Source organism: Pelodiscus sinensis, chromosome 6 (assembly GCF_052426305.1).
Source record: "Pelodiscus sinensis isolate ZL-2025 chromosome 6, ASM5242630v1, whole genome shotgun sequence".
In the NCBI taxonomy this organism is placed as follows: Eukaryota; Metazoa; Chordata; order Testudines; family Trionychidae; genus Pelodiscus; species Pelodiscus sinensis.
The window spans coordinates 119,638,954-119,651,613 of NC_143057.1; the positions used below are offsets into that span (position 1 = coordinate 119,638,954).

The following is a 12,660-nucleotide window of genomic DNA, read 5'->3' on the forward strand; positions in this document are numbered from 1 at the left end:
ACTGTCTGAAATCAGTGCTTCTTGCGGAAATACTATGCTGCTCCCGTTCGGGCAAAAGTCCTTTTGCGCAAAGCTTTTGCGCAAAAGGGCCAGTGTAGACAGCTCAGATTTGGTTTGTGCAAACAAAGCCCCAATCGAAAAAATGGCAATCGGGGCTTTCTTGCGGAAAAGCGCCTCTAGATTGGCACGGACGCTTTTCTGCAAAAAGTGCTTTTGCGGAAAAGCGTCCGTGCCAATCTAGACGCTTTTTTCCGCAAATGCTTTTAACAGAAAACTTTTCCATTAAAAGCATTTGCTGAAAATCATGCCAGTCTAGACTAGCCCTAGAGGAAAGCAGAAGTTCGTAATGTTAACTCCAGGTTTGACCAGCATGCACCGTGAGAGCTGGTGCAGAAGGGCACTGGCGCGTTGGCTACAGGGCAGCGCTGCCCTCTGCCAGCCTTGCCTGACCTTTGCCTGCCGGGGGAAGGGCACCCGCCTCCACTCAAAGTGGGCGGGGCCATTTCAAGAGCAACGGATTTTTTTTTTTTTTTTTTTTACAATTTCAAACGGTGTTTTTTTAACACTTGGAACTAGGCAGCGCCCCCCAAGGGTGACAAAACCCCGAAACTTTGAAAGAAAACGAATTAGAGATCGCTCCGGGGGAGGGGCCGCAAGAAACGCTTCCGGGTCAGGGCCTGCGCGGGTTCGCTTGCGGCGGCTGCAGGGGGCGTGACCGTCCCGCGGAAGGGGCGGGGCGGCGGCGGCCATTTTGTGCAGAGTGTGCAAAGCGCCGGCGGCAGCAGCTGTAGGAGACACCCCCGCGTTCGTCCCCTCAGCCCAGCAAGATGCTCTCAGTCCGCGTGGCCGCCGCGCTCGCCCGCTCGCTGCCCCGGCAGGCCGGCCTGGTGAGAACGCGCCGGGTGCGGGAGAGTCGGGGCGGAGCCGCCGCCGCCATCTTGGAGTCCGGGCCTGGGGTGACATTGAGCGGGACCGGCAGGGGTGGCTGCCAACTCCCCCAGCCTGGGGCCGGGCCCCTCGCTTCCGCCTCTGGACGGTGCTGCGGGGGCTCGGCGCCTGCTGCGGGGAGACGATGTTGGGGGGGCTGGGCGGTCAAGCACAGGGCTGAGCCCCGGTCCCCGTAGCTCCCGGGTGCGTCCCTTTCCCAGGCTGCTCCTTGTGCGCTGGGCGGCCAGCCCCCTGGCGAAGCCGAGGGCTGCTCCCTCCCAGCCCGGAGCAGGCGGCTTGGGAGCCTCGGGGTCTCCGTGCGGGTTGGGGTGGGGCTGCCCGGTATCTCCGAGGCTGCTCCGCCCCAGGCAGTGACCCTGGAACAAGGTGAGCGGGGATGGGGGTAGCTTCCCCAGGCTGACTCTCCTGGCACTAGCTTGTGTTAATGGTGTGTTGACGACCCGTCCTCTGGAAGCCTTAGCACTGCTGCGCTTTGTCCAGTCTGCCTTGCAGCGCTAGTGTTGTCCTTTACCCGGACTCGTGCAAAAAATAAAGTTATTACTCCCAACGTGCTGTGCTATCACCTTGCTTAAAGCACTTCTGGAAGGTGTTGCATACTACTACAGCAATAAGACAAGCGTAGGTTCGGAATGGCAAATGTGTTAATCAATAGAAGACCTCTGTTTCATAGCCTACTTAAGTCAGTGGGACTCTGCACAAGCTATACCTTGGAAGCAACTTGTGACATTTGATAAATTAGCTGTTGTTTCTGTCTGGAAGTCTTGTATATGTGGGTAGCTTTCAAATGTGCCGGTGTCCTTTAAAATATGGTGTCCTTGCATGTTTTACATAGCCACTAGAAACCCAGAAGAAATTTGATTCTTCAAACAATGCTTTTTGCTATTTTAGGTTTCCAGAAATGCCCTGGGTGCAACATTTGTTGCTACAAGGAACATCCATGCCTCCAAAACCAATCTTCAAAAAGTTGGTGAGTCCAAAGAAACTTATTAAAATGATACATGCTGTTCATGCATATATACAGGTTCACATCTGCTAACCAAATGTCAGTATTCATAGCAAGTAGAAAGAAGACCTTACTGAACATGTTCGACACTTCATTTTGTAACAGGGTCTCCCATCTTCTCGTCCTATGGAAGTTTGTTTATATCAAACTAATTTAGAAGTTTCACATCTTCATATCTGTATCTTATTTTTTGAGTGACCCGGTCAATTGTCAATGTTATGCTCAAACTAGAGGGAGTAGTATAGTAGTCCTAAGCATCAGATCTAGTATACCTTGAACTGGAGGTTGAATTTAGCCATTCTTAAAGAGTACCATGCAGAAGAGCTTCAAAGTAGGTTCCTTTTGGTCAGTATTCATACTAGAACTCATGGCTTTTTCAAGGACTGCTCGTGTCTGACAGTGTCCATGGTCATTGCTTCCCTGCAATATCCTTTGTCTGGTTGGCTCTTTTTTTCAGTAGTTAAGAATATGAGTAGTCAAGTGGTATAAGATCTTTCAGAATGAATGACTTTGTGAAACATAAACATCTTAACAGCATGGGCCTACTTTATTTACTCTGATATAAGCTCTTGTCCTTAGTTTGGTAGTGCAGCATGACCAAGTTCTAATGGAGGTAAAATACATCCAGATACATAAATCTGGTCTGTTTTTATTTTGTTTTAATACATCTAGATATATCAAGATGGATCTTACCTCCATTAGAACCTGGCTATGTTGCACTGATGAACTAATATCAAAAGCTCATAGATTAAATCTTGCTTTGTTAAAGTATGTTGTTGTTGTTGTTGTTTGCAAAGCAAGGAAAGATTAAAACAATTAAAATACACTTGAGGTTTTTGTACTTCCATATGCTAATGCAGTATGTTCTTTGAGCTGTGAGTTTTAGGGGAATAATCAATTCTTAAACTATCTTCTGTGGGCTTATTGCTTGGCTTTTTTTGTAAAACTAGTTTCTGCACTTAGAGAAACTTAATATTCAGTTCAAGTGACTACTGTACTAAATCTACAATAATGAATACCATAATACAATAGCTCTTACTTTATTAGCCCAGGTGCTCCCAAAAAGAGCCCCATAGCACCTACTCACCATGTATTGATTAGGAGTGTTGGAGTTTAACTGATTAACCAATAAGCCTCAGCTTATGCGTTATTGTTAAACTCTGCCCTACTCCTGTGGAGGTGGCTTTGCTGTAGGCTCTGCAGTATGAAGCTAATGGAAGCTTTACATGGCTGGGCCCACAGCATGTGTAACGGCTAAAAATCTTAACTTTTAACTATCCATCTCCCTCAATGGGTCTAATTCTAGAATGGCTTTAATTCTTTTTGAACAATTAAGTATTCCCGTTTTAATACATTTAAGCCAGCTTCCTGAATTCATTATACTGCCTTAGAGGCACTGTGCTGTCACTATGACTGGAAATTCCCACTGACATAGAGGAGTAGATAGGACTACCATTGGTGGTTTCTCCCCAGCAAGCAGTTCTAAGGAACATTTTTAATCTATCTTGCATAGTAAATAAGACATAATGGTGCAACTTAAGTGTATTTAATAGTGTACAAGAGCATAGAACTGTGTTAACAAGGTACTGTCCTAGTTTAAAATTTTTCATTCTTATCAGGCACTGCTGAGGTGTCCTCTATTCTTGAGGAACGTATTTTGGGAGCGGACACTTCTGTTGAGCTTGAAGAGACTGGACGTGTGCTATCCATTGGTGATGGTATTGCCCGTGTATATGGCCTTAGAAATGTACAAGCAGAAGAAATGGTGGAATTCTCTTCTGGACTCAAGGTAAACTTCCATACACTCGGACTGAAACAAAGTTTAGTTTTTTCCTCATGACGCAGAAAGTATCAATGGGACTTACAGCACTTATTCAATAAGAGTCTTGGGTATGCTAAAGCATTTATCATCTCGATATGAGTGCAGTGATTATTTTGAGTAACATTTGTGGAGACTAATTGGAATCTGAAAAACATTATGGTTTTAGAGTGGTGGTATAGGCAGTCCCCAGGTTACGTACAAGATAGGGTCTGTAGGTTTGTTCTTAAGTTTAATCTGTATGTAAGTCGGAAATGGCATCCAGATTAAGCCTCTGCTGAAACTGATCAGTTTCAACAGCGGCTGAATCTGGGCACCAGTTCCGACTTACATACAGATTCAACTTAAGAACCCCAGGCGTCCCCAAGTCAGCTGCTGCTGAAACTGATCAGTGGCTGATTCCAGGAAGCCCGGGGCAGAGCAACTCTGCCTCCGGCTTCCTGTAGTCAGCCGCTGGTCAGTTTCAGCAGTGGCTGACTTGGGGACGCCTGGGGCAGAACAGCTGGGGTGCTGCTGGGTTGCTCCAGTAGTGCCGCTACTGAACCAACCCGGCAGCACCCCAGCTGCTCTGCCCCAGGCATCCCCAAGTTCGCCATTGCTGAAACTGACCAGCAGCGGCTGAATCAGGACGCCTGGGGCAGAGCAGCTGGGGTGCTGCCGGGTTGGTCCAGTAGCCCTGAGAGTGGCGCTGTGGGACCAACCAGCAGCACCTCAGCTCTCTACCACAGGCGTACCGAGAAAAGCCTGGTCTGCTGGGGGGGGGGGGGCTGGGAAGGAGGGGTGCAGTAGCTGAACCCCCCCTCCCTCCCTCCCCCAAAAGACCAGGGAGACGCGGGCAGCGGGACCGAGATGCGCCACGGTCCTCTGTCTCTCCCTGGTCTGCTGGCGCGCCCCAGCAGACCAGTGAGACACGGAGGACCCGGGCGGGGGGACGGCCCAGATGCGCTGCGGTCCCCCTGTCCTGGTCCTCTGGCTTTGCTCCCTGGTCTGCTGCTGCGCGCCCCCCCCCTCCCCCCCCCCAGCCAGCAGACCAGGGAGACACGGAGCAGCTTTTCTCGCCCCGGAGGATGCGGGCAGGGGGACCGCGGCACGTCTGGGCGGTCCTGCCGCCCGTGTCCTCCAGGGCGTGAAGCCCCGTTCGTCAGTGCGGATCTGACGTAAGTTGGATCCGCGTAACCCGGGGACTGCCTGTATTTAGTTTCCCTCAGATGTATCACTGTCTTGCTGCTTTAATATTGCTTCGCATTAGTAAGTCTTAAGACGGAAACTAAACACAATAGGCGAACTTGAGGGGCTTCCGTGGTCTCTCTGAGAGTGGCTTTTAGTAAAGGAGTCTATTTGGCCTCGATTTTTACTGTACAGTGCATAGTAATTAGCTGGATTTTGTATTCTGGAGTTGTCAATCCAGTATGAACAAAGCAGTAAGCTGGGTATGTTTTGCTATTTGCAGCACCTGTGAGGTGCTTGGTTAGTCACTCCCAGTATCCTAGAAACTAAGTGACTTGTTTTCTATATGGCTCTTCTCCTCTTCCCCCCCCCCCCAAAAAATAATGGGAGGGGACTAATTTTATACTAGAAGCTTATGCCTACAATTTCAGCCAATGAGAGAGCTTTTAATGTAGCTAGATATGAGTAGGGTTGTCAAATTGCGTTTCATTAGCTAATCAAGTAATCGATGGAATTTCCATTGACTATTTCATTAATCAGCAAGGGCGTTTCTGCTTTGAAATGTAGCAAGAGCCTGCCTGGCTCTTTCAAAGGCGGAAATGCCACACAGTGGGGACTCTTCTACATTTCAAAGGTAGAACACTGCTTTTAAGCCAGCTCTCCCCCCCCCCCCCCCCCCCAGCACCTGCTCTTTTCTGCCTCTTTCTGATAGCAGCAGCAAGGGGGGGCAAGTGATTAGTCGACTAGTGTCAACTATCCGATAAGCAAAAGCTTATCCGATAGTCGATTAGTTGCTTGCATCCCTAGTTGGGGTGGTTTTCCAATGTGCATTGTCTTGTCATTAATTTCATCATGCCTCTAGAAATTCTTCTCCCTCTAGACACACATTTACTATAGGTGCACAGCCTCAGTTTTTGCTGTGGCAACTCCATCTGCGAGGAGTTGAACAGTCGTGTGTAAGCATGTTACTGTTCAAAATCTTTTTAATTTTTCATAATTCTCTTACTATGTTTAAACTAGATATTAACTGACTTCTTGGCTGCATTGTTACTCTATAAAGGCATCACCTCTCTCTTTAGGGTATGTCCCTGAACTTGGAACCTGACAACGTTGGTGTTGTCGTGTTTGGTAATGACAGACTGATTAAGGAGGGGGACATTGTGAAGAGAACCGGTGCCATTGTGGATGTTCCAGTTGGTGTTGAGCTGTTGGGCCGTGTCGTAGATGCACTGGGTAATACCATTGATGGAAAGGTAAATGTGGCAAACAAATATTGTCTCTTGGCTTACATAGTGACAAATGCTTTATGAATAGCTGCAAAATCTTTTTTTTTTCTCTCTCCCCCCCCCCCCCCCCCCAAGGGTCCAATTACTTCTAAGACACGTAGGAGAGTTGGTCTAAAAGCTCCTGGGATCATTCCCAGAATCTCTGTGCGTGAGCCCATGCAAACTGGCATCAAGGCTGTGGATAGTTTAGTACCTATTGGTCGTGGCCAGCGTGAATTGATCATTGGTGACAGACAAACTGGGTAAGCAGTCCGGGTCTTCTGAAACTTTTTATTTAATATAAGTTGCTAGGGAGCTGTTTCTTAACGAAGAAAGGTGTGAATGTACAAAGCTAATCTGTAGAAGTGCGGGGAAGAAAACAAAGTAACTTTTAGACCATTTACCCATCTGAATTAACACTTTCTATTACTTTGCAGCAAAACTTCAATTGCTATTGACACAATCATCAACCAAAAACGATTTAATGAGGGAACTGATGAGAAAAAGAAACTGTACTGTATATATGTGGCAATTGGTCAGAAGAGATCTACTGTTGCTCAACTGGTGAAGAGGCTTACTGATGCAGGTATAAACAATTGGAGAGAACACTGGAATTCTTTAAGTTAAATTGTCTTTCCAGTTACACTAATACTTCTGTGCATTTAATGAGTTGGCCCATGCAACTTGATTAATGTAAACATGTTTATCATGGGAGTATACAAATCTCGAGCAAACTCCTGAATCTGACATGCAAGAAAAGAACCAGACTGACTTCAGATAAGATCCCAGACTTTTTTTCTTCTGGACTTTCAGTGGATAAAAAATACCTGTTAGCAGAACATAGGTGTTTTTTATTTATTTATTTATTTATTTAGGAAGCTGGTGAGGCAAACGTGGAGCCTGATGGTACTCATGTTTGGGTGGCTGTTCAGAGTAGGGCTACGCTATTGATAGCTGTACCTGGAAAACGTGGATTGGACACTTGATAAAGTAGAGAAATCACTTCTCTATTTCATGTTCTGAGTTGGCACAGAATGAGGCATTTTAAAAGTCTAATGACAGATGAGGTTGAAGAAGACTCCTTAACTGTACTCATGGTTAGTAACTATAATTGCAGCTCAAAAAGGTTGTTTTTTTTGCCTTATCTCTGTTTTTGAAATTCAGTAGTCTTTGGCTGCTATTTGAAAATACCTGATGCTTGCCATAGAGCTGTACTGGTGTCTACTTCTAACCAGTGTCTATTTCTAACCGGAGGCAAGAGCAGATGAATTCTGATATGGTGTGGTGGTGGTCTAATGTGTTGTAATTATATGGAACAAAGCGCATTGTTACTACAGTAAAACTCCATTAGTCCGGCATCCAGTGCTCTGGGACTCCTGATGGTCCGGCACCATCAGGAACCCGGAACTGCTGGGGCAGCCGGACAGGCTTCCCCCATTCAGCTGCTGCTGAAACTGACCAGCAGCTGAATCGGGGAAGCTGGGAGCAGAGCAGCTGGGGTGCTGCCGGGTTGGTCTCGTAGTGCTGCCCCTCGGGGCTGCAGGACCAACCAGGCAGCACTCCAGCTGCTCTGCCCCAGGTGTCCCCAAGAGCAGCTGGGGTGCTGCTGGGTTGGTCCCGCAGCCCCGAGGGGCAGCGCTATGGGACCAACCGGGCAGTACCCCAGCTGCTCTGTCCCAGGCGTCCCTAAGAGCAGCTGGAGTGCTGCTGGGTTGGTGCTGTAGCGCTGCCCCTCGGCGCTGCGGGACCAACCCGGCAGCACCCCAGCTGCTCTATTGCAGGCATCCCCAATTCAGCTGCTGCTGAAACTGACCAGCAGCAGCTGAATCAGGGACACCTGGGGCAGAGCCAGACTATCATAAGGGGGGGGCTATGAGGGGTATGGGGTGGCATCCCCTCCCACCCCACTCCAGACTCCTCATAGCCCATAGCCCCCCCTTCTGATAGTCCGTCATATCTGATAATCCAGGTCCTAAAGGTGCCGGATTATCGGAAGTTTACTGTACAACTCCTTGCAGAACATGAGAAACAGTGTTGCCTTGGAATTGTCTAAAGGAGCGATTACTCTTATGCCTATTTTAAGCAGTCTGTATAATATCATAGCAGCAGCTTTATTATCAAGCTTAATTATTATTTAATCTCCTTGTTGGCAGACCAAAACAGTGTCTGAATTAGTGACGAGACTTAAACCTGTTACAATAGCTATGATCTAGGATTTTCTTTTCCTTTATCCAGAGGAAAATAAGCTCTGTGCATCTTCAAGATGTAGGCCAAAGATTTTGCTTTTTGATCTATATCTTAGTTTAAGATTACTTTAAGCTGTAGTTAATGCCACATGTAATCATTTGTCATATGCCGTCCTTAAAGAACCCTATCCTGATGTGACCTCTCATTCATTTTTATGTCCACTAGAGTAGTAACTGTTTGGCAAACAAAAGGACAATTCAGTTACTGACTCTCCAATTGGGGAATTTGTTGCTGAAAATTTTCCAATGGGGTATGTTACCTAAAGAAGTTTAATTGGGTTTTTAAATAAAATAACACTTACCAATAACAGTCTAAAAAAAATCTCTCTTCAGATGCCATGAAGTACACTATTGTGGTTTCTGCAACAGCATCAGATGCTGCTCCCCTTCAGTATCTGGCTCCTTATTCTGGTTGTTCCATGGGAGAATATTTCCGAGACAATGGGAAACATGCTCTCATCATTTATGATGACTTATCCAAACAGGTAAAATGAAATGGTTAACTTCCCAAAGCTGTTATATATTTTTTAAATACTGGAACGTAAACAGACTTACACTTAAACTTGTCATTTAAAAAAAAAACCAAAATTGCTAAGCCTTTTTCCTTATTTTTATACAGGCTGTTGCCTACCGTCAGATGTCTCTTCTGCTGCGACGTCCACCTGGTCGTGAGGCCTACCCTGGTGATGTGTTCTACCTGCACTCTCGTCTCTTGGAGAGAGCAGCCAAAATGAATGACTCCTTTGGAGGTGGCTCCTTAACTGCCCTTCCTGTCATTGAGACTCAGGCTGGTGATGTGTCAGCGTACATTCCAACTAATGTCATCTCCATCACTGATGGACAGGTGGGATTTAGGGATATTGTGTGCTGGTATAACTAAATGATCTAATAAGTAGTTATATATATTCACTTTAAAAAGTCTATTAGTATGTAGATAGAAACTCCAGAAGTCTCTTTACAGATCTTCTTGGAAACTGAACTGTTCTACAAAGGCATCCGTCCAGCCATCAATGTTGGGCTGTCTGTTTCCCGTGTGGGTTCTGCTGCCCAGACCAGAGCCATGAAGCAGGTGAGCATAAAATAACTTGCTGTCTTAAAACCCGAGGCTGTGGACTCTTCCTCTTGGTCCTGTCCTGTACTTATCTGCATTTCATCTTGCTAGGGCTTAATGGTAAATTTTTTAAAAAAAACTCAGGAAACAGGCCTCAGGATTCTGTTTTGTAAATATTGGTTGACTTATAGGCAGCCCCCTTCAGTTGAGACAATAGGCAGCCCCCTTCAGTTGAGACAATTAAATCAAAGTGTCAAACTATTTATCTCTGTTGAATCCAGACCTGATCAGATTTGTGGTAATTTATAATCTAAATATGAAAGTAGTTAATACTAGCTTTAATGTAAATAAGGAAATTGCTCTCCTCTTAAGAGTTTACTTTAGGAAATGGAACTAGACTGCATCCTGAACTTCTGTTTGCCTTCTCGCTGTTCTTGGATCTGGTTGTGGTAGTTGTATCCTGACAGCATTATGCTGCTTTTTGCTTGAAATTCCTTTTCTAATTGTCACTTGATCCCTCTAAAATTCCTCCTTGCCCTGAACGCTACATTCTGTCTTAGAGGAAGATCTTCAGTTACATTGTGCCAAACCCATCTTTAGGACACTAGCAGCAAAGATTAATTTGTTTTGAACAAGTGTTCCATCCAAAAGTGAATTTAATAAATGTCATATGGACATGAAGTGAACCTATGTTGCCCTGCTAGTTTTCTAAAAAAGATAAACTAGGAATTTTAGCCACTTGCAAAATGGGGCATAAAATCAAACGTAGCAACTTCTTGTATTTAGGTGGCTGGTACCATGAAGCTGGAATTGGCTCAGTATCGTGAAGTAGCTGCTTTTGCTCAATTTGGATCTGATTTGGATGCTGCTACTCAACAGCTGCTGAATCGTGGTGTGCGTCTGACAGAGCTTCTCAAACAAGGACAGTATGGTGAGGTTCCTGTCTTTATACAACATGTAAACAGCTGGGTAAGAAACAAGACTGGGCACATAGTAAGGTCAGACTAGCTGCAGCTGAAATACTTCAGTCCTTCGTATCTCTGATCAGCCAGGAATCAGTCACCATCATTTGTTGGTGGCCTAGCAACACCAAATCAGAACCCTAACTCTGACTGCCAGTTAGGTCAGTTTCTGTGACTCCACCTGCAAAAACGTGAACACTACATTCTGCACATAAAGCTGTAGCAGTCTTTGTTAGTTCAGTCCTCTTGTCAAAAAATATACAGAGTTTTCCAAGGTCTCTAACTCTGAGGTGGGAAATACAGATTGGCTAATGCCACCCTCTTCTGTGCAGCTCCTATGGCTATTGAGGAACAGGTTGCAGTCATCTATGCTGGTGTAAGAGGTCACTTGGACAAACTGGAACCCAGCAAAATCACCAAATTTGAGAGTGCTTTCCTAGCCCACGTTCTAAGCCAGCACCAGGCCCTTCTCACCACAATCAGGTATGTTAGCACTTTAAAATAAAGTCTGGAGCATAAGTACTCCTGGCTCTTCCGGGTTGCAGTCTACTTGCCATGGGCGAGTAGATTGCATTATTTGTCAAGCCTTGCTTATTGGTATGTAACAGTGAACACTTAAGCATTGACATTTGATTTATAATTGTGTAGTAACTTTTTTTTAGTGTTCAACCCTTCAGGGTTTGGTTTTTGTGTTGTGGTTTTCTTTTTTGGAAGCAGAGGGCTCCATCCTTTTTTATGCTAAGATCACTTCCTGAATTTAAGGGCAGCCCAAGAGCAGTAGTGGTGTGGGTCTAGGGCAGACATAAAGCTTACAGATTGCGATCTCCTGGGATACTTGCCAAGATTGACCAGTCAATCTTGATCAACTGGTTATCATTTGATTTGAAGGATTGTGATGGGAGGCACAGTCTGGTCTTTAAAGCATTTCTGAAGCATGTTGGGTTATCTTTAAGTAGAGGTCACAGGCGGCAAACTTCATTTAACCTAGATACTGAATTTATGCCAAAGTGTGGGGTTTTTTGTTACCACAACTCAAGTTTGCTGGGGGTCTTACATTATTTTACTGAAACATACTACTTTCAGTAGTATGCTCTAAAGTACAACTCAATGTCTTACCCTTGCATTTCTGTTCACTCATTTGCTAACCTACAACAGGATAATTCATCTTCCCTCCCACCCCACCCCGCCCCCACACACACTTTTTCGTTATCTACAATCTTGCAAGCATTTTTAAGGGGTGGGTTAGATTATTATGTAACATACGCTATTATTGGATCTGAAGTGTAATTCATGCCTTTTTATTTTATTTTTTTTAACCCTCCTATTAGGACTGATGGAAAGATATCTGAAGAAACAGAAGCTAAGCTGAAAGAAACAGTCACAAACTTCTTGGCTACTTTTGAAGCATAAACTCTTTACAGTTCTAAACTGCCAGACTGTTTGTCACTGCTAATTCTATGTCTCGAACTCCATTCTTCGAAGTTTAAAGTATGTGTGACTTGACTCTGTACAGATATCTCATTGAGAATAAAAGGTTCTATGTAAAAAGCTCTTGATACTCAAAGCATCAGTTATACGATCTGGATATTTTAAGAGTGTATAAATACTCATAGACTTTAAGGTCAGAAGGGACCATTATGATCATCTAGTCCGACCCCCTGCACAGTGCAGGCCACAAAATCTCACCCACCCCTCCTAGAATAATCCTCTCACCTATATCTCAGATATTGAAGCCTTCAAATACTTTGAAGACCCCAAGATGCAGAGAATCCTCCAGCTGTGATCTATACCCCATGCTACAGAGGAAGGCGAAAAACCTCCAGGGCCTCTGCCCATCTACCCTGGAGGAAAATTCCTTCCCGACCCCAAATATGGCGATCAGCTAAACCCTGAGCATGTGGGCAAGACTCATCAGCCAAAGCAACACTATTTAACAAATTATAAAACTCCCTAAATTTTCCTACTCAGTGAAGTGCTATATATTTCTGAAAAGCATGTGGAAAATGTAAAGCTCAAAATTAGTCATTCTGTTCAGATCACATTTTACTTAAGCTACATCCACACTGTCCACTTTTCAAAAAAAGTGGTCTTTTTTCGAAAAAGCCAAAGTGAATAATGTAACTAGTCAATATACGATACGCCAACTACTTGCAGTGTCTCTCCTGTTGACCTGGCGCAGTGTAAACTCTCTCTTCTTAG

The 12,660-nt window shown here is 45.1% G+C and overlaps 1 protein-coding gene across 1 annotated transcript; it reads left to right on the plus strand.

Moving 5' to 3' along the window:
- The first annotated feature begins 722 nt into the window (after positions 1-722).
- Positions 723-12,009, plus strand: ATP5F1A (ATP synthase F1 subunit alpha). Its single transcript, XM_006136771.5, has 12 exons — positions 723-887; positions 1,837-1,915; positions 3,571-3,740; positions 6,017-6,190; positions 6,299-6,465; positions 6,640-6,788; positions 8,782-8,933; positions 9,068-9,292; positions 9,410-9,517; positions 10,286-10,430; positions 10,794-10,944; positions 11,790-12,009. Exons 1-12 carry the CDS (start codon positions 828-830, stop codon positions 11,869-11,871), a joined length of 1,662 nt encoding a protein of 553 aa, XP_006136833.1. The 5' UTR covers positions 723-827; the 3' UTR covers positions 11,872-12,009.
- Positions 12,010-12,660: the final 651 nt, after the last annotated feature.

What these genes read in the sequence shown, in the direction of transcription:
- ATP5F1A (XM_006136771.5), top strand. Translation starts at nt 828, where the DNA reads ATGCTCTCAGTCCGCGTGGCCGCCGCGCTCGCCCGCTCGCTGCCCCGG. An exon ending in ATTGGTGACAGACAAACTGG is followed by an intron (nt 6,466 to 6,639) that starts GTAAGCAGTCCG and finishes ATTACTTTGCAG; the next exon opens with CAAAACTTCAATTGCTATTG. An exon ending in ATGATGACTTATCCAAACAG is followed by an intron (nt 8,934 to 9,067) that starts GTAAAATGAAAT and finishes ATTTTTATACAG; the next exon opens with GCTGTTGCCTACCGTCAGAT.